This window comes from Suillus bovinus, assembly GCF_016758785.1.
Source record: "Suillus bovinus strain UH-Sbo-P2 chromosome Unknown EDB93scaffold_71, whole genome shotgun sequence".
Lineage (NCBI taxonomy): Eukaryota > Fungi > Basidiomycota > Agaricomycetes > Boletales > Suillaceae > Suillus > Suillus bovinus.
This window is the reverse complement of record NW_024542127.1, coordinates 14,675-32,407: the sequence shown is the minus strand read 5'-3', so window position 1 is coordinate 32,407 and position 17,733 is coordinate 14,675. Positions and strand designations below refer to the sequence as shown.

The 17,733-nt window shown below is 48.0% G+C and overlaps 6 protein-coding genes across 6 annotated transcripts; 3 read left to right on the top strand and 3 right to left on the bottom strand.

Annotated features, from left to right (window-relative positions):
• The first annotated feature begins 448 nt into the window (after nt 1-448).
• On the top strand, nt 449-4,004 carry EDB93DRAFT_1211668 (STE-12 alpha). Its single transcript, XM_041451051.1, has 4 exons — nt 449-769; nt 824-1,588; nt 1,637-1,707; nt 1,759-4,004. The coding sequence occupies exons 2-4, from the start codon at nt 881-883 to the stop codon at nt 3,602-3,604; spliced, it is 2,625 nt and encodes an 874-aa protein (XP_041303690.1). The 5' UTR covers nt 449-769; nt 824-880; the 3' UTR covers nt 3,605-4,004.
• Nucleotides 4,005-4,175: 171 nt separating this feature from the next.
• EDB93DRAFT_1242543 (uncharacterized protein) lies at nt 4,176-4,786 on the top strand (the record flags this gene model as incomplete). Its single annotated transcript, XM_041452021.1, has 4 exons — nt 4,176-4,202; nt 4,256-4,272; nt 4,329-4,675; nt 4,704-4,786. The coding sequence occupies 4 exons, from the start codon at nt 4,176-4,178 to the stop codon at nt 4,784-4,786; spliced, it is 474 nt and encodes a 157-aa protein (XP_041303689.1).
• A 283-nt stretch (nt 4,787-5,069) lies between these two features.
• On the bottom strand, nt 5,070-5,680 carry EDB93DRAFT_1254272 (uncharacterized protein; the record flags this gene model as incomplete). Its single annotated transcript, XM_041453590.1, has 2 exons — nt 5,070-5,537; nt 5,606-5,680. The coding sequence occupies 2 exons, from the start codon at nt 5,678-5,680 to the stop codon at nt 5,070-5,072; spliced, it is 543 nt and encodes a 180-aa protein (XP_041303688.1).
• Nucleotides 5,681-7,677: 1,997 nt separating this feature from the next.
• EDB93DRAFT_1254271 (uncharacterized protein) lies at nt 7,678-10,578 on the top strand (the record flags this gene model as incomplete). The annotated part of the gene is made up of 4 exons (XM_041453589.1): nt 7,678-7,710; nt 7,768-8,191; nt 8,248-8,818; nt 8,865-10,578. 4 exons carry the CDS (start codon nt 7,678-7,680, stop codon nt 10,576-10,578), a joined length of 2,742 nt encoding a protein of 913 aa, XP_041303687.1.
• A 68-nt stretch (nt 10,579-10,646) lies between these two features.
• On the bottom strand, nt 10,647-14,940 carry EDB93DRAFT_1305270 (glycosyltransferase family 35 protein; the record flags this gene model as incomplete). Its single annotated transcript, XM_041454741.1, has 29 exons — nt 10,647-10,754; nt 10,808-10,927; nt 10,981-11,063; nt 11,114-11,172; nt 11,226-11,376; nt 11,433-11,480; nt 11,532-11,754; nt 11,809-11,825; nt 11,875-11,965; nt 12,016-12,048; nt 12,102-12,119; nt 12,172-12,402; nt 12,457-12,482; nt 12,532-12,554; nt 12,606-12,670; nt 12,730-12,758; nt 12,814-12,858; nt 12,907-12,989; nt 13,068-13,072; nt 13,136-13,169; nt 13,222-13,271; nt 13,332-13,457; nt 13,513-13,535; nt 13,586-13,696; nt 13,753-13,836; nt 13,894-14,488; nt 14,544-14,668; nt 14,719-14,811; nt 14,868-14,940. 29 exons carry the CDS (start codon nt 14,938-14,940, stop codon nt 10,752-10,754), a joined length of 2,667 nt encoding a protein of 888 aa, XP_041303686.1. The 3' UTR covers nt 10,647-10,751.
• Nucleotides 14,941-16,787: 1,847 nt separating this feature from the next.
• Nucleotides 16,788-17,427, bottom strand: EDB93DRAFT_1170811 (uncharacterized protein). Its single transcript, XM_041450344.1, has 4 exons — nt 17,286-17,427; nt 17,187-17,221; nt 16,964-17,142; nt 16,788-16,942 (listed from the first exon to the last, which is right to left on the bottom strand). The coding sequence occupies exons 1-4, from the start codon at nt 17,364-17,366 to the stop codon at nt 16,869-16,871; spliced, it is 369 nt and encodes a 122-aa protein (XP_041303685.1). The 5' UTR covers nt 17,367-17,427; the 3' UTR covers nt 16,788-16,868.
• Nucleotides 17,428-17,733: the final 306 nt, after the last annotated feature.

Here is a 17,733-nt window from a genome sequence, read left to right as displayed (position 1 = left end):
GTGCAAAAGGATCAGGCATGTGGGTGAGTGTGAGATTCCACATGGACTCGGATTCGGAGTAACGGTAGATCGCATCACAGCATGATGAACATGATCATCCCGCGAGAGCTGCAGGGATGGCAAATACCAGTGAAGGAGATTGGGTTCAAATCATCGCATCCGTATCAGCTTAGCTCGTAAAGTGCTCCGAACTGGCACATCAACTGAGCTTATCAAAGTAACACGACAAGTTCGGGGGTTACGAGATGTTGCAATTCCGAGTAATCCTAAGATTTCGAATACAGCCATGGTTTGATGTTTTACATTCGAAAGTGACGCCTGTCGAAGAAGATGGATGTTTAAAAATTCTCCGAGTGAAAGAACACTGGGTATAAAATTTTACTGTCAAGTTGGGCTATGCTATGAGGCTGTGAAAGGGTCTGACTAAAAATGGACGATAGCAAATTATGTAAGCATTCCGGTTACTTGAAAGTAAAGATGGCATCAGGATACGTACAGTGCCAACAACCCTTTCCAATGGTAGATGGATGCGGCCCAAACTATCGCATCCAATATGATTTCATGATCATTTCTGGGTCTCCCCGAACCATCTTCTTATTTTTATACCATCCATGATATGGTTTGTATATAATTTATATCTTCCGGTGCACACGCAACTGGATCACCCTCCTCCCTTTATAACTGCATATCACCTTACTCCTCATCTAATCGGTCATCGCATTCATCCTTCCCTCTCCCAATCTTCAAATTTCTCTTTTTGATTCAAGGAGTGCGTACCATCACATTGAATTCGAACCTTCGTCGCTCACCATCATCATACCAGGTTAACCCTCCGTATTACTCTTCTCTTCTCTACAGCGTCACTGAAACAAGTGATCTCATGAACCCTTATCTACCAACGTTCGATTCTTCACTCGATACAGGCACTGCAGGGCTGACTCCACCATCAAACTCTGGATCTTCTTCCCCTTCTCTGCTGAATGACCACACCAATGCCCATCAAACGCAGGCGCCTGATCGCCGCATAGCAAATTTTATCGCTCGCACATCAGCAGGATCACCTACAATGCATAGCCATCGTTCACCACAACGAACAACAACTTCATTCCAACCCTGCCAGCCTCACACAACTGATCGCAACCAATCTGCCTTTGTCCCTCGCTTTAATCCATCGCTCACTGGGTTAGGTTCATGCAAGAATCTGACAAGGCCCTTGAACATGCAGGAACAAGAAAATCTTCTTTATCTGGACAATCTCAAGTATTTCCTCGCTACTGCGCCGTCCCGATGGTCGTCGACCGCCTCTGGTCAAACACAGAATGATTCGTTTCCTATGGACTCCTCTGTCCACCCAGCTTCTTCACATCCCTTCATGAACCGCTTCCTTCTTCCTTCTTCGGAATACATTACTTGTGTTAAGTGGAATAATCGCTACCACATAACAGGCACGGACATTGTTCGCGCGCTTGTTTTTCGCTTCGAGGCTTTCGGGAGACCCGTCAGAAACATGAAAAAATTCGAGGAAGGCATTTTCAGCGATCTGCGAAATCTCAAGCCTGGTGTCGATGCTTGCTTGGAGGAACCAAAAGTTAGTCTTGTCAGATCTTCTCATGATGCTCCATCTCATGTAGAACAGTCACAATTTCTGGATCTTCTTTTCAAATATCAGTGCATACGCACTCAGAAAAAGCAAAAGGTTTTCTACTGGTATGCATCTCCCGCATTGCCCTGCAATTTGTGGCTCATTTTCTTCGAAAGGTACTCGGTCCCTCATGATCGCCTTTTCCTAGATGCCCTCGAACGCGATCTCAAACGCGAGAAGATGGATTTGGAACCAACTACTTTCATCACCGGTGAACCTGCCCTCTCGTTTACATACGAGCCGCAGCGTAGCCTGTATGAACAATTCAGCAAGGGACAGAGCACCATGGAAGGCGATGGCGACGTCATTAGTAATTTTGACGTCACCCAAATGAATGGGAAATATGACACAAGCGGATCAGCACCGACAGTTTCACGTGCGGGGGCGATGCACAACTCTAACTCGGGGGAGTTGCATCTTAGCAACTGTCGCATTGATGGCGGAGGCGTCCCACATCTTCCCTCAGCACTGCATGGCCCCAATATGGCATACCTGCCCCTTTCTATTTTCGAAGGTTCTCCCACCTATAAGCAACGTCGTAAAAAGCCAGCCAGCAGGCTCGATGCGATCACGCGCAGTGATTCAGAGGAGACGCCCATTCATGCACACGAGGTTGGCGTCGGATATGGACCTAATGATTCCAGTATGACAGCTGCCGATATGTTTAAGTCTCAGGCGAGAGGTGAACAAGATTCTAACGTGAGACGAGCAAAGGCTGTGCTACAAGCCCAGGATAGCGCGATTTGGTCAGCTACACCGCAACTCGCTCCAGCACAGACTTCTGCCACCCTTCCAGTCTTCGGACAACGGTCACCAAACAAGCAGCCTTCATCGCAATCCCATCTCCACCCCTTTCCGGAGCATTCCTCACTATCTTCGTTCCTTTCGGATATTGACGGCCATCACGCCACCAGTGAGATGACGCTCACTTCAAAAGTGTTTGTTTGTCCGCTCTATTCCTGTGGCCGCTTGTTCAAGCGCATGGAGCACCTAAAAAGGCACGTGCGGACGCACACCATGGAACGCCCATTTCCGTGTGACTTTTGCAAGAAGCGGTTCTCTCGGTCGGACAACCTCAACCAGCATCTTCGCATACACACACGAGCAGAAAGGGCTGACTCAGCTTCTGCCGATCTAAATGCGTGCGATACTGATATGGACAACGAGGAAGGAGACGAAGGAGACGTTGCCTTTGCTGCCGCTTTCTCTTTTGCAGAGGGTGGCTTACAAGACATGGAGAGATGTGTTTTGGAACTACAAGGCGAGGTTCAAGATGTACAAGGCGACGAAGAGGGTCTTGTTGCGTTGTCTGGCGTCTCCCCTGTTATGGATACCGACGCCATCTCGGACGGCGGGCTCGGTAACAGCTATTTCCTGCAAAGTGGCACCGGGAACCACACCGGGTACGTTGAGTCTGCGGAGATGACCTGGGCCAGTCCCTTTATGAACTCTCCATCGTTAACTTCGGCGTGCAACGGGCAACTGGTCATGGCGTCTTTTTCAGCTCCGTCTCATAGGCAGGATTTTTCCCTGGACAAGATGTCTCGCCATGTAGCACCCTCAGAGGTCGGATCTCACAGACGTCACAGAAGCGCGACTCCGTCTCTCATACGCTCGCATTCTGCGTCCAAGAGCAGTAGCCGACACTACCATCCCTATGCATCATCCTCTCCTTCATGCCCCAGTTCAAGTCACTCTAGTCCATGCGCTCTCTCTCACTCTCTTGATAATTCCGCAGTTTCAACAAACACGATGTCTCGTGAGGCCTTCAGGGCATCACAGCCACGTTCATTCTCAGCGCCTTCCTTCAGCGCCAACCAAGGCTTAGATGGAGCGCTCGACATCAGCGGACTCAATTTTGACGGTATCTTCTCGAACCCCATGACGTTATTCTCTGAACCTGGTGCATTCGACCTTTCACAGGCATACCCCGCCTACGAATCAAATTTGTTGTCAATCTAGACCGTCCGATACAGTATACCTCTCTTGCGTCATCATAATTTGTTTTTGTTTCTCTATAAATGTATCCATAATCTATTTATCGTCCACGACCTAGTACATACTATACCACCCACCAGTGATTGTTTTTGGGCCTTTCAGACTTCTCGTGCAGGTCACTTTTGTGTCCTTTCCCCATTTACGACACGGTGCCTCCTGTGTGCCATTTTCTTGTATTACATATCACATATATTGTTTTGATCACGAATTACTTGTACTTCGCTCGAGCTCGGTGATACATCGATCCTGCTGATTCCTGCAGATCTATGCATGGAGCTTACGCGTAGTCTTTCTTGTATTATCGAGATTCCGTTACCTATGTCAGCGCAATTGACCATGCCTACACCTCAGAACTCAATATTGACTTCATCAAGTGTTTGCGCCGCGGTTCACGAGCTCATTTGATGGCGGCGCCCTGAGGTCAAGCTGACTAATTGCATAAACCCCAATCACATACGTCACTGACATACGGAACTTCCTTGATTACGAACGTCAACCGAGAACTTCTTAGTCTTAGTACAACAAACATTCTAACATGTTCTCTGGATTCAAAAAGTCACTGGTGAGCCGAGAATCACCAGAATCCACCCAACGTGAGCTAAACATCAAATACAGCCCCAAATCTCCATCTTGTGTGCATCTGAATCTATCTTCATCTTATAAGGAGCTGAATCTTTCCTCTATACAGTCACCACCCGTCATCGCCACCATCAATTCAGGCCCTTGCACTACTGCGGAATGCCCTCTCCTCACCCTATCCCCCTGGAAAGCAATCAGCGCGCCCACTTGAGTTTGATCTAGAAGTCGTTGAAACGAAACCCCCGACCGCCGATCAATTGAAGACTATTCTTACGTATATCACACCGTCGAGATCTGCTGCACCCCTTGGGCCGTCTGCCTTTTTATCTGCGCATCCGGCAACGCCTGGCCTTGGAGAACAGCCACAGAGCGCGAAAAGTATCGTGAATCTTGCGGAACAAAACCCGAATGTGTTCAAATGGCCGGTTGTCGTGGACTGGATTGGTGGCCGTGCTAGTGTAGGGGACGTTCGAGGGCGTGAAAGGAATTTTGGAGGCCATCAGGCAACAGCGAGATGGGGAGGTGAAACAAGATGAGGTCGATCAGCCCAAAGGCTGGTTCTCATAATCGTTAAGACAAGAATCTGAGGTATACAATATGTTAATTCCGCGATGGCTATGATATTACAGAACCTGTAACTGCATGACGAAAGGAACAGCGTGTTTGTTTGACATACATTCTGACCTGTCCATATAGTAAAAAGTTAGCGACATGTATATAGAATGATTATTACGAAGAAAGAAATGATCCGCAGGAGAAATTACTGATCAAGCTCCAGCATGCCATCATCGCTCCCCGCATCCTCCGCCCAACTATGGCGTCCCTTGGTTCCCTGAATCACGATGATGAACTAAGTGGGTGCCGCTGACGGGCTGGTGCGTGCCGCCTCTGTAGTACTACTTGCAAATGACTGGCCGGGCGGAGTGGTTTGTGCAACTTCGGTGCCAGTGCTAGTCGCTGTCGTAGGAATTGAGGTTGTCTCACCAGACGAGAACGTAGAAGTGCTCGAGGTTGGGCCATTCTTTGCAGGGGCGTTGTTATTTGAGCTGATTTTCCCGACAGTCCCACCGACGGCGCCACCGACTATAGCACCGATAATGACGATGGCAATAACGAAGATGGTGATTTTGCCATTACGAGTCCGCCAAAAGGATTGGGCAGGACGCGAGGCATGTGCAGGTTCAGGAACAATCTTTTCCTGTGTCAACGAGCTGCTTTCAACGTCTGTATCGCTAGGAATTGGTTGTGGAAGAGTGAGTGGTTGAGTGGATGTGGGGCGTGTGGGACGGTCATCGAGTAAATCGACGTTGTAACCTTCCTAGAAAACGGAGACCCATTTGTTATTAGTGACAAAGCGGGACGGGCGGGCAAACAGGTACTGCACACCTGCCTCTGTGCCCTCGTGGCTGCGGGAGCTTCATGAAGTAGGTTCTGGTCGTATGCCCCGTTTAGAGAGGACATGATGCTTCTCGAAGATGTTGGCGATAGCTAGAGGTCGCATAGGCGGTAGGCGCCAGCTGCCGTTCGCATGCAATTGCTTGCTGGACAGCCTCGTTCCTGTGTGCCTGTCTGACAAGCAGCCACAAGTCGGATCTTGCCTTGAGCCAAGTGAAAGAGATACTACATGTAGATAAAATGTAAGGCGAGCGCTGGGCGTTCAACGTTCAACTCGAGTCTTGGCAGACGAACAACGCAGATGAGTCGTGGTAATGCAACTACAGTAAGCCTGCTCGGTATCCTTCTAGAGCCTCATGCATGCACATGACTTGCAGTCCCATTGTCATCGGATTTGCCAAGAACTAATTTCAAAACTGTTGGGACTCTGTCCTTACGGTGCATCGCCTCAATGAGGTGGCATGGTTGTCCTTGCGTTGACCTGATTGAACGTTAATGTACGATAGGCATGGGCATATAATCAGATAACCGGGCAAGAATCAGGCAGAACATCTTAAGCTTGTCAATCGAGTTAGTACATCATATTCATTCAAGGATATATGATGCCTGAAGCGGGCCGCATGTCTAACAAGGTTTGCACCCAGACAAAGTGGAGGACCGTCACGATGCTATATGTAGTTAATGCCCAGTTCCTTCCTAGGCAGCATTGTACGAAATGATTCCGTTCTGCTATGCGAATTGTTGAATTGTTCCATGGTCCTCGTATCTGTAATGACACGATAGTGCAATCTTGGACCTACGAATTGACATGAGCAGGCAGGGTTGTGCAAACGGTATCTGAGAAAATATCGCTCTAGCAGGTTAGGAATTTCTGAATGGAAAATAATAGAACCACCGGTCTTCTTGACGAAAGCATGCATCTGTTATGGATCATGTGGGCGCCGAAGAGATCGACACTGCGAAATGAAGAAAGTCTCCGGCCTTCGCGCATATAAGGTTTGACGAGTACCTCCAAAGTCGTTTAACAATCACTACGGGAGTGAGAAACCAATCAGGTGGGACAGCACAGGGACTGCAGGGTGGTAGTGGTGGAAATGACACTAATCAGGTTGGTCTGTGTATGCTCAGATTCCTAAACGGCATCTAGAAGGGAAGTGCTGGCCCGGGAGGAGCGCACCGACAAAAGTCCTCTTCCGTTTCCAACATGCAGTCAATAACAATTCACCGGGGTTTTAGATTCTGACTGATGTATTAGGACAGACCTGTGATTTCCTTGAGATTCTGCCACTTCCAGGACTTAATAATTGCCCACATGCTACCGGCTCGAGCTTCACTATGAATAAACACTTCGAGGACTGGCAGAGCCTTTCGAAATCCCGCGATCTTGGAGAATATGACTCGGTGCCGCTGATGCATAACACGTTCTGTGGCGCTAACCGGCATACCGGAAGTCCCATTAATTCGCTGAATTGGCAGACTTTCCAGTAACGACGAGTTGCCCGGTTACTAACGGGCCACAGTAGATGAATCTCCGTAGAAGGGGGAAGTGAAAGTTTGGTCACCGTTGAATGCGAATCGTTATCGTTCAGCCTCGAGTGGTAGTGCGCTAGTAGCCTTCCTAGTTGACAGAGTTTAGAAGCCATGCATCGGTGATAAAGCGTATCCGAACATTTCCATAAATCGACTGGGGGTGTCGCAGGTCATCATTTGGGTGGCCTAGAGTAATACTCACTGATGTATATCTTTGAGAAAAAAACATACGGTCATCACTGTCGACGACCATGTTTGATTTTCTCTTCAAGTTGGATATTAATGTCGCGGTTGCGGAGCCGAGGTGACACGGGTCCTAACACTCGGCACCGCCAAGTTCGGTTGTTGATCGCTTACGCCTCACGTGGCTTCGCGGTTTGAATAGCACAGTTTGCGTTTTAGCGCAGGAGAGATCACCGAGGCTATACGCGCTGTCCATCACGACAAGCGTTCATCGCTCTCGCGCCGCTCAGAAACGCGCAATATGTGAGCTTTCATTCTTTAATTTATCGTTAAACTTCAAGTCCCTAACCATGGTTTACTTTTACGACCATCCAGCTCATTCGGTTCCTTCGTTGAGATCCAAGCGTTAGATTAACACCATGCCCTCGTTCTTGAACAAGGTCTTTGCCCGAAAGACAAACGACGACAAGAGTCAAGTAAAGCCTTTTCAGGACTCTAACGACAATAGAACTCTACTGGACGGAAAATACGAGGCTGTTTCTCCACTGAACTATACCGGTCCCAATATTAGTACTTTGTCAAAGACTCAGACGGGTAAAGATCATGCAGGATTCTCGTTGTTTAGGCCTAAATCTCGTTTTACCCCTCCTCACACTTCGCACAAACGCACGGAGAACCTTCCCCAATTATCACTCCAACTTCCGAGTCTGAAAGACGATGCAGAATCTCTCGAACTTGGCGTTTTCGAAGTTGATCTAGAGCCTCAAAGGATTCTTGATGACTCGGTCATCGGTGCAAAGCTCCTAAGTCCTTTAGAAGCTCTCATACTTGTTCGAGCCTGTGCCCAGAGTATCACTGAGCGAGGTAACTTTTCCAAAATTAATTAACATACAACCGTCTAACGTCCATAATCATCTCAGGCTTGGAAACCCTCGGAATCATGCACCCTCATTGGCACTCCGCATCGCCCGATATTCAACGAAAGCTCATCTCGCTCTTTATTCATTCATTGGCTCCCAAAAGCCGCATGTCTCCGACGCCTGCTGCTGCTGCATCTGCCTTTGATGCCGAGCTTGAGTACACCCGCTCTCCTCACGACGTTGCAGCTGTCCTCCGTTGGGGCCTTCGCCACCTTGTGCTTGAGAATAACTCTTTCGGCAAGGATGTCTCTGCACCTGAATGGGCGTGGTACAAGTCCTTTTTCGATGCTGAAAAAGGGGCGTCGTACCCACCCAAGAGTTTCACCGAGTTGCTTCTCCCTAAGCTTCCTCCAGTGCACATCGAGTTGCTCCTTGCAACTATTGACATCATATCCGCATTAGCTTCGCATGCTGAAGCGAACAGCATCTCTGGTAGCAAACTTTCCAAGGTTTTGGGTTTATGGTTGCTTACCGCGACGAGGACTGAGCAAACCGACAACTGGACCACCTTTTATGCTCGATGGGAACGCGCTGGTAGGATTTTGGAGCATCTATTCCTTGCACGAATCAGGTATGTACGCCGCATGAACCTGAGGGCGTGTCTGACCATGGCATAGGGAGGAGAGCTTCAAATCTCGACTACCTACCCGACTTCAGGAACTTGTCAAGCACTATCCATATTCGAGGGGCTCACACGGCGTTGAAGAGGATCTTCTTCCCCATCCTCGCTTCTCTACGCGGAGCTCCAGTGTCTTATTCGTGCGCATAGAGGTCCTTCTGTCACAGTCTGCACCACAGCCTAAGCCATCGCCCGTTCGCTTGCTCTTAGATGCATTCAACTTATCTTCTGAAGGTGAAACCTCTGAGCACGTTGAGTTGTGGAACGCACTCAAGACTGCCGCCGCGGAAGTTACCTCTACATCCTCTGGTACTCAAGATGGCCCACAGTTCGGTCGGGTATTTGTGGATGAGACGATCCACCTCCTCGCGTCCACATCTCGTAACGCCTCTTCTCCAACCATGTCCCCGACAATTGAAGTTGCATCGCCCGTGCCCAGACGCTCTTCGCCCTTTGGCAAGATTCTCGATCGTAGTAAGGACAAAGCTGCCCACGAAAACGGTAACGGTAACGGGAACAGCGCAACGTCCCCCATCTCGTCTGTTTCCTCGCCAATCATAAGCGATTGGGCACAGTTCTCCACTAGCGGCTTCGGTGAAACGACTGCAGTCACACCCCTCGCTGCAACTCTCCTCGATACAGACAAGGATGTTGAGATTACGGAACCGCTCTTGTCCTTTAAGTCGGGAAAGAAATGGGGAAGGTCACGCTCGAGACAGCGCTCTGCTGACTCCCCATGCGAGACGAGCGCCAAAGAGCCCGCGGTACTCAGCACCAAGCTTGCTAGTGTCCACATGACGCAAGTCGACGAGGCCTTCATTGATTTCTGGTCCGACGCCATCACAGACCCAATCACAGCGAACTGGCCCTCATTTGTCATCTGTGGGCTGAAGCCGCTGCCTGCGAAAGAAGCTGTCAGTTGGCTCATCGTCGAGCAGGTATATGTACGCCAGCAGCCCCCGCAGCCCTCCCCTGCATCACCCGAGCGCCGTGGTCGCACGTCGCCCCGCCCTTCGCTCCGCTCAGAAATTTCTGGCACGTTTGCTGCTACGAGAAAGCGATTCAGCTTTTTAGGTGGGGGCAATAAGACGGCTTTGACGGGCAAGCAGGGTATAATGAGACAGTCGTCAAAGGTTGGCGAGCTTGGTGAGATGGTGTCTCCTGAGGAGGAGAGATCTACGACGCCGACGGCTGTGACGAGTATGAGCAAGGGACTCGATATCGCTGCCACTGCCACAGTTTGTGCAGTCGCCGCAGAGGCTGTTCAATCGCCTGCACCCGCAGAATCTATCTTGCAGCCTCAGCAGGATGAACAAGCAGTGGTCGAAGAAGCTAACAATGTTCTCGACGAGGAAACCCCTGGGACTGGCGAGTCCGTCGCGCCCGCAACCATCCCTGATGAATCTGTTCCAGAGTCTGAGGGTACACTTGTCGAGGAATCTGTGTTGCAGCCCGAGCCTACAGACAGCGAGCCTACAGATAGCGAGACTCCCGTTGTTGGAACTCCTGAATACGCTTCGGTTGCTGAAACCGCTGAGGCCCACGTTCCGGAAGAACCTTCTGTTGAATCCACTGAGACAGTTGAGCCCGCACCATCTGCCGCCGAGTCAAAGCCCGTCGAACATACCAATGGTGCAGCATCTGTGGAACCGCCATCGTCTGCCGATGAGCAGGACAATGTGGACGTCCCGGAGGAGCATCTATCAAATTAAGGACATTGCCGAAGAACCTGGATGATTACTTTCTTGATTTCTTCTTGGTTTATTTATTTATCATTTCATGTTTGATAATTGGTCGCGAAACCTCTTACTGTCTTTTGTCATTTACTGGACCCTAACTAATCTACATTCACTGTCGTATGCAGGATTCCAGATATCGCACTGTCTCACTTCATTCATACAACTGTCATTTGGATCGTCATTCGCCCGCACGTGGCCGCACCGTTTTTCCTTGATATCCCATATGCCCTTCCTCGGATAATTTCTCGACCTTGGTGCTTTCAATGTTCCAGTATTCCTGCGCGTAGTCTTGGATCGCACGATCAGAGCTGAACTTGCCCATCTGTTTCAAATTGGATTATTCGTCGTTCACCCCGTTTCTTCTTGAAATTATACCTTTGCAGTGGTCCTGATACTCTTCTTAATCCACTCCGTTCGATCATTATAGGCTTCGTCTACCATGCGGAGAGCCTCGATGTCTGAAAAAGGTTCATGAGGGCCGCTATCGCCCGCCCAGTAAGTTACTCACAGGAGTCGAAATCTTCAGTGATAAGATAATAGTCTCCCTGACGAATCGTGTTGAGCAGGCTGTTCAAATAAATAAGTAAACTTCATAATACGCTTGCCGCGACATTACTTACGGCTCGTACACGCCTCTGTCACCAAACAACCCAGAGGAGATCTCGTTAAGAACTTGTGCAAGAGCAGGGGACTTCTGCTCGACAGGAACGGGGTGGTACACATGTTTATAACGAAGGTCTTCCACTGCGGGTGTCAGATGACCGAAGAAGACTACGACAAGAGAACAGTAAGTCTGTAACACCGGTAGTAAATGCGAAACTACGTACAAACATTGCTAGGGCCAACTTCCTCTGCGATCTCAATGTTCGCACCATCTACCCGAACAGTCAGATATTTATGAAACCGGATAATAGCATAGTACATACCAACAGTGCCCAGTAAAAGCCCGCCATTCAAGCAGAACTTCATGTTGGACGTGCCAGAAGCCTCTGTGCCTGCGGTGGAGATGTGCTGACTGATATCCGAAGATGGAATAAGGACTTCTGCTAAGGTGACTGAGTAGTCTGGTAAGAAGAAGACATTCAAGTAGTCCTTTGTGTCAGGATCAGAATTGACCACGCGAGCGACGTTGACGATCAAGCGAATGGTCTAGACTCAGCTCGTCAGTATCATAAGATTGTGCGTCTCGCTCGTCGAACGAACCAGCTTGGCAATATAATCTAAACGCCGATCAGCTCGATGGAATTGTCGACGCACATAAACACTTACACCCTGGCGCGGCTTTGCCTGCGAAGAAGACATTCCGCGGAGTCACTTTCTTCCTCTCCTCAAGAGTCATAGATTTCAACTTAAGGTAGCGCTAGAAAAAGTTGAGCGTAAATCAACGATTGTGCCATTGATCAAGCTCACATGAATGACACCAAGAATATTAAGAGTTTGACGCTAACAAGATCGATAGATCGAATTTCGAGAGGATATGTATTGGAGTTACGTACCTTATACTCGTGCAACCGCTGAAACAATGATCAGTCCCCTAAGTTCCGCAATATAATATATCTGACTAACCTTGATCTGGATATCGAACATGGCTTTAGTGTTAACGTTGAGACCTAAATTAACCTGCACGTAATGAGCAAGCCTCTCTTTGTTAGCTTGCTTTACAGCTGCCCATTCTTCCCTGAAGTCCTCGTCCTCGATATAATCAAGAAGACCCTCAAGTTTGGTGAGGTCCTTGAGCCACACGCTCTTCTCTATGTCAAGGGTCATAGTAATAAGCCTGCTGAGTCCGGGATTGCACTAGTATGTGTAACTTAGCATCGATGTCATACCTATTTCAAAATAGCCACACACCTGATCCAGCCATCGACGTGGGGTGACTTAACAAGATAATGAGAAGCAGATAAGCACCGAAGATATGGTACTCACTACCGTTAGTCACGTTTCCAAACCTTGCGCGCAAAAGTCAGCATGTGCTAATTCAGCTCAGAAATCAAACGTACTTGCTAACTCCGTAGAAATCTACAAAATCCTTCAAAATAGTCGTCTGAACCAGCTCGCTGTGCAACTAGACGGGTAATGATGCTACATATTTAGACGAATGGTGAATACTTGGCAAAAACTTACCTCAGCCACGCCGTTGACTTTGCGACTGCCTGTAACCACGCACATTACTAAGTAAGAACATGAAATGAATTCTGCGAAGCTCACCGATGCATGCCAAATGAGCCATGCGAACGTTCTGAGGAACACTCTCTAAAGGACCCTTTAGATCGTGATTCATCGGTTGCAACATCACAATACCTTCGATTAATGACATTCGCGCAAGTCGCTCCCTATCCCCAGGGAACTTCCGTTCAACAGCTGCCGAAAAGATCAGTCGGGCGCTTCATATGGAATTAAGTCTGTCTTTCTTACTCTGTAAGAACGATCTGCGGTCCAATATTTAAGTCAGTGTACAAGACAACATCTTCCACTGCTTACAAATTCTGAAAGCCAACGTGTTCAGTAAAGAGGTTCAGTGATATCATACAAGACTCACAATATCAAAGATGATCTGCATATGCCTATATAAGAGTACTTTAACGCCAGCATATCGATGCAACAGATGACACTCACCTGGGCAAGAGATATTGCATAAGCGGTACAGGCCACGTCTCAAGCGCTTCCTATCACCAATATCTTGCGTCAACATCCGTATCACGAGAACTGGCATCGTCTCGACTTACCGGGAGGACAGTATGATTGGTGAAGAAGAAAGTTTCTGTGACAATGTCCCAGGCAGCATTCCATGGAACATCTTCTTCATCAACGAGGAGTCGCATGAGCTCCGGAACGGCGAGTGTCGGGTGCGTCTTCAGTAAAGTAAAGTTAGCCCTTGGTAAGTGCACACGCATATATGGGTCTTACGTCGTTTAACTGGATCGAGACATCTAGTAGGAAAATGAGCATGTATAACTAAGAATCAACTAGCTTCGCGTACATTGAGGGAAGTCTGTAATGGGCCGTCCTATATTCTTGAACCGGCGCACGATATCCGCGAGACTGGCTGCAGTCCAGAAGTACTGCTGCTTCAAGCGAAGTTCCTTTCCAACTTGAAACGGACCTCTTTAAGTATAACATATTTTTCAAATTGTTGGGGATACTCACAAGTGGTATGGTCGTTGGGGTACAAGACGGATGTAATCGCTGCTGCGCTATTTGAAGACTCGACAGCACGTTCATAATCCCCCGCTAGAATCAAAATCCATCAGCCGAGTAAAAGACGTAACGATGTGGGTGTAGATATACCATTGAAACTGTTTAGATCAAAGCCCCTCTTCGGCTTACTCTCCCACAGACGGAGATTATTAGTGTTGCGCGTGTTACAACCAGGGATGGGTACGTCATAAGCGACCGCGAGAACCTCCTGACCACCCTCCCAAATGGCGCGGCCGCTTCCATCGCGCAAGCGCTCTGCAGAGCCGTGGAACCGCACCTCGTAGCTAACATCAACACGAGGAAGCTCCCATGGGTTAGCATTGTCGAGCCAGGGATCCGGCGCTTCCAGCTGCTGTCCCTCGGGAGAGATGAGCTGCTGGAAAATGCCATACCTGTAGCGCAGGCCGTAACCCCACACAGGAAGCTCCTGAGATGCGGAAGAGTCGAGGTAGCATGCAGCAAGACGCCCGAGGCCACCGTTTCCAAGTCCAGCGTCACGCTCCTGCGCTAGAAGATCTTCCATGTTGAAGCCGAGCTTATCGACCCCATCCGTATATTGCTGTTTGAGGCCCAGATTGAGGAGGGCATTGTCAAGCGCACGGCCCATGAGAAATTCGAGAGATAAGTAGTACGCCCGCTTTCCTGCTGTGCGAGAGTAGTGAAGTTGTGTTTCGTTCCAATTGATCTGTGCATCGACGATGAGTTAGATGAGTGGAATGATACGAGATAACGGGGCATACGATCAGATTATCACGGACAGATAGAGCTGCAGCCTGGTAAGCTCCAAAATTGTCGATCTCGTGTGGTTGGCGAGCCAGAGAGGTTTGGACATGGTTGACGATCGACTTCGTAATGGATGACACGCCTGCAATGGGTGGTTGAGCGATACACGAATCAGTTCATCTGATGAACTACCTGTGTCAAGACCTCTCAATCCATCCTTCCAGGCTTTCTCTTCGCCTCTAGGCCACTTTTCTTTGCCTTCGGAGTCCTTTTCTGGCAGATATCCTGTTTAAAATACATTATATATCTCATCGAGGAAACATATGACAATTTGGGCATACCGGTAAGGGTCCTAACATGTCTGCGGCGGCGTGGAACCTTTCCAATGGCAGTAGTATCAAGCACAGACGTCATGTCTAGTCCCAACGATACTGATTATCGTAGTTGATAGGAAAGAGACAAGCGCCTTGAGTGGAGCACGGACTCCAGAATAGAAGGAGGTCATATCAAATCGACTATGGTGGAAAAGAGGGGCATTAACTCTACTAATCTGGATCACCTGAATGAAAAAAAAACATTTTCACCTCACACAGAACTGACCATTTGCCAGTGAAATTACCTTCGAAAGGTATCTTAGAGTGCTCTGGAGCGCTGTAGGCTAGGTCTGGAATGCTCTAGCCAGGTTTTGATTGAAGAGGTGAAACCCCCGATGTGTCACACGCAAAAATGATTGTCTATCCCACACGCCATGCCATAATGGGTGACTATCCGTAGGCCAAAATATTACGGAATAGGATAGAATAGAATATAAATTACCATAGAAGGAAGTCGTGCCGCGATGCCGCTGTCCATTTCCGTTTAATTTGCAAAAGATTATATTTTTGACCCTCATATAAACTCTAAATCTGTAAGTGGGGGCCCCCCCCTTACAGATTAATCCGAGTGGATTATATCCGTTTGGGCTACAACACCATTGCTATCCGCTGACAAATCGATGACTAATCTATAACTGAGGTTTCCGCGTTGCTCATCTGCACCATAGCGATAGTAGCTGCCTCGCAAGATCCAGGACAACTGCGATCTAATCTGCAAGCTATTGTACATTAGAGTTCTCACTGACATAATTCACATTATTTTATTCTACATGCGTTACGGTTTTGTTTTCTATACAGATTATCTTTTGCAATTTTTTTTCGAAGTCCGTTATAATCTATTCCCAATAGCCGCTCCTTCATCAGCGTATAATAATTTGTGGGAAGTTGGACAGCTGGTACAGTCGAGAGGAAACTGGTCACACATCGATAATATGTAGTGCCAGCAGAACTATTATAAGGCAAAACCATCTGCACTGTAACGCCAATATATCTGGTGACAGTTCGATGAACTTCAATCTTTGCCATTCAGACAAAGAACAAGCACAGGCAAAAACAATCTCAAGGGAACAGCGCGAGTACGCGACAACGAGAACTACTTGAATAATTATAGTTAATGTGGTTATGCATCACCCTGCCATGAACAAGTGTATATCTATCGAAGAACTCAGAACGGTCTCAAGTGGAGGTTTAAAAGCGTATCTAGTGGTGGATTTTGGCTGGCATTTCCCTTTTGCACACCTCCTGTGCTGGCATAAATTATATTTGATGGCGCATCCACGCAACAGTAATTCCAGAGAACAATATAAAAGCCAGTCTTCCTAACTTCCACTTCAGAATTAACCCAACCCACACACGAGTCACAAATAATGCGTTTCTCCTCTGTAATTGTCCTCCCCATCATTGCTGCTTTAATATCATCGATCTCGGCCATGCCCACCACTAATGACGTCGAACAGTGTTCTAAGGCTTGCATTAAAGACTCGCAATGCCAAAGGGAGAGCTGCTTTTGGAAGCGTTGTGTGAGTATCAACATGTTCCTGGACCTGATGATATGACTCACCTGAATGACAGTCTGGCTTTTTTTACTGTACAGTGAGTCGTATTTTTTGCTTGCACGTCAGTGGAATATGGCCGTTGACACTGACGCGCGAGTGACTAGTGATTTGTAGAGTCGCGTCAGAAAAAAAATCGGTCCACTTATAGCTCTTTGTTTATCGGTTTAGTGATATTTTCGTGAAATATAGGAAATGGTAGCAGACCTGGGTCACATTGTTATGTATGAAAAAGTCATTTCATATGAAATTTAGCGTACCCCAAAGTGTGTCCTCTGGCGGATAATATAAGCTCAAACAGTCGCTTGAAGATATCTAGCTCTCTTGCTGCCCAATGAACCACGATATAACGACCACGCATTCACTGACAACTAATGCCAGCATGGCCGTTATCGTAGACTTGAACACGTTGACATCAGCGCGATCGAGAAGTAAATTTCTCCGCTCTTGACATCCCAATTATCGTAGCACGACGGTTAGCATAGGAAACTTGAAAACTGTTTTAAAAACACCATACCCTTTCAAACTGAGCGCCAGCAGAGTGCTTCAAGGTGTTCTTGCCTTTGCCTGTTGCGACGACAGAACCAGAAGTACCCTTGTCGAAACCGAAATCGGCCTTCCACAGTTCCGAGTCTTCGATCAGTGTGAGCAGTTGATCTGTGAGGTGGTGATTTTCTGGTTTTGACCAACTAAAGCACATGAGCAAAGAGCATGAGCATGACAATGTACTTACGGAATCATAACGCGAGGCCTCTTCACATTGCCCGTCTCATCTGCATCAGTAATATTTTCTTTGTCCGAAATTCGAATTGAAGTCAGGTGCAGCTAGCACAGGAGTGACCTTCTTCTTGCGAAACTTCGGAACGATAGATTTAACAGGTGTTTGCGATGTCGGTCGTTTATATTTCGTCATGGTTCAGGATAAGCTATATTGATCTATAGGCAGCAAAGGAGGATCTAGTCGCGTCGTACAGACCGTGGCGTGTAAGTCACGTTGTGCGTGTTTCAGAGTCCGACTCACCTTGCTGAATGTTGCCGCTTGACCAGCCGAAATCCATCCTAAATCCACCAAAGCTGATCTCGTTTTCGAAAAACGAAATCCACATCCAAATCCACGTCCAAATTGGCCTCGAAATCCAGCTTTGAAGTCCCCTAATGTCCCATCTTCGCATCCACTCACCACTCGCCCTCCATCTGAACTCCAGGGAATGCTCTAGCCAGGTCTGCTTTGATTGAAATCTTGCAGTAAGGTAAGATGTCGAAACCCCCAATGTCACACG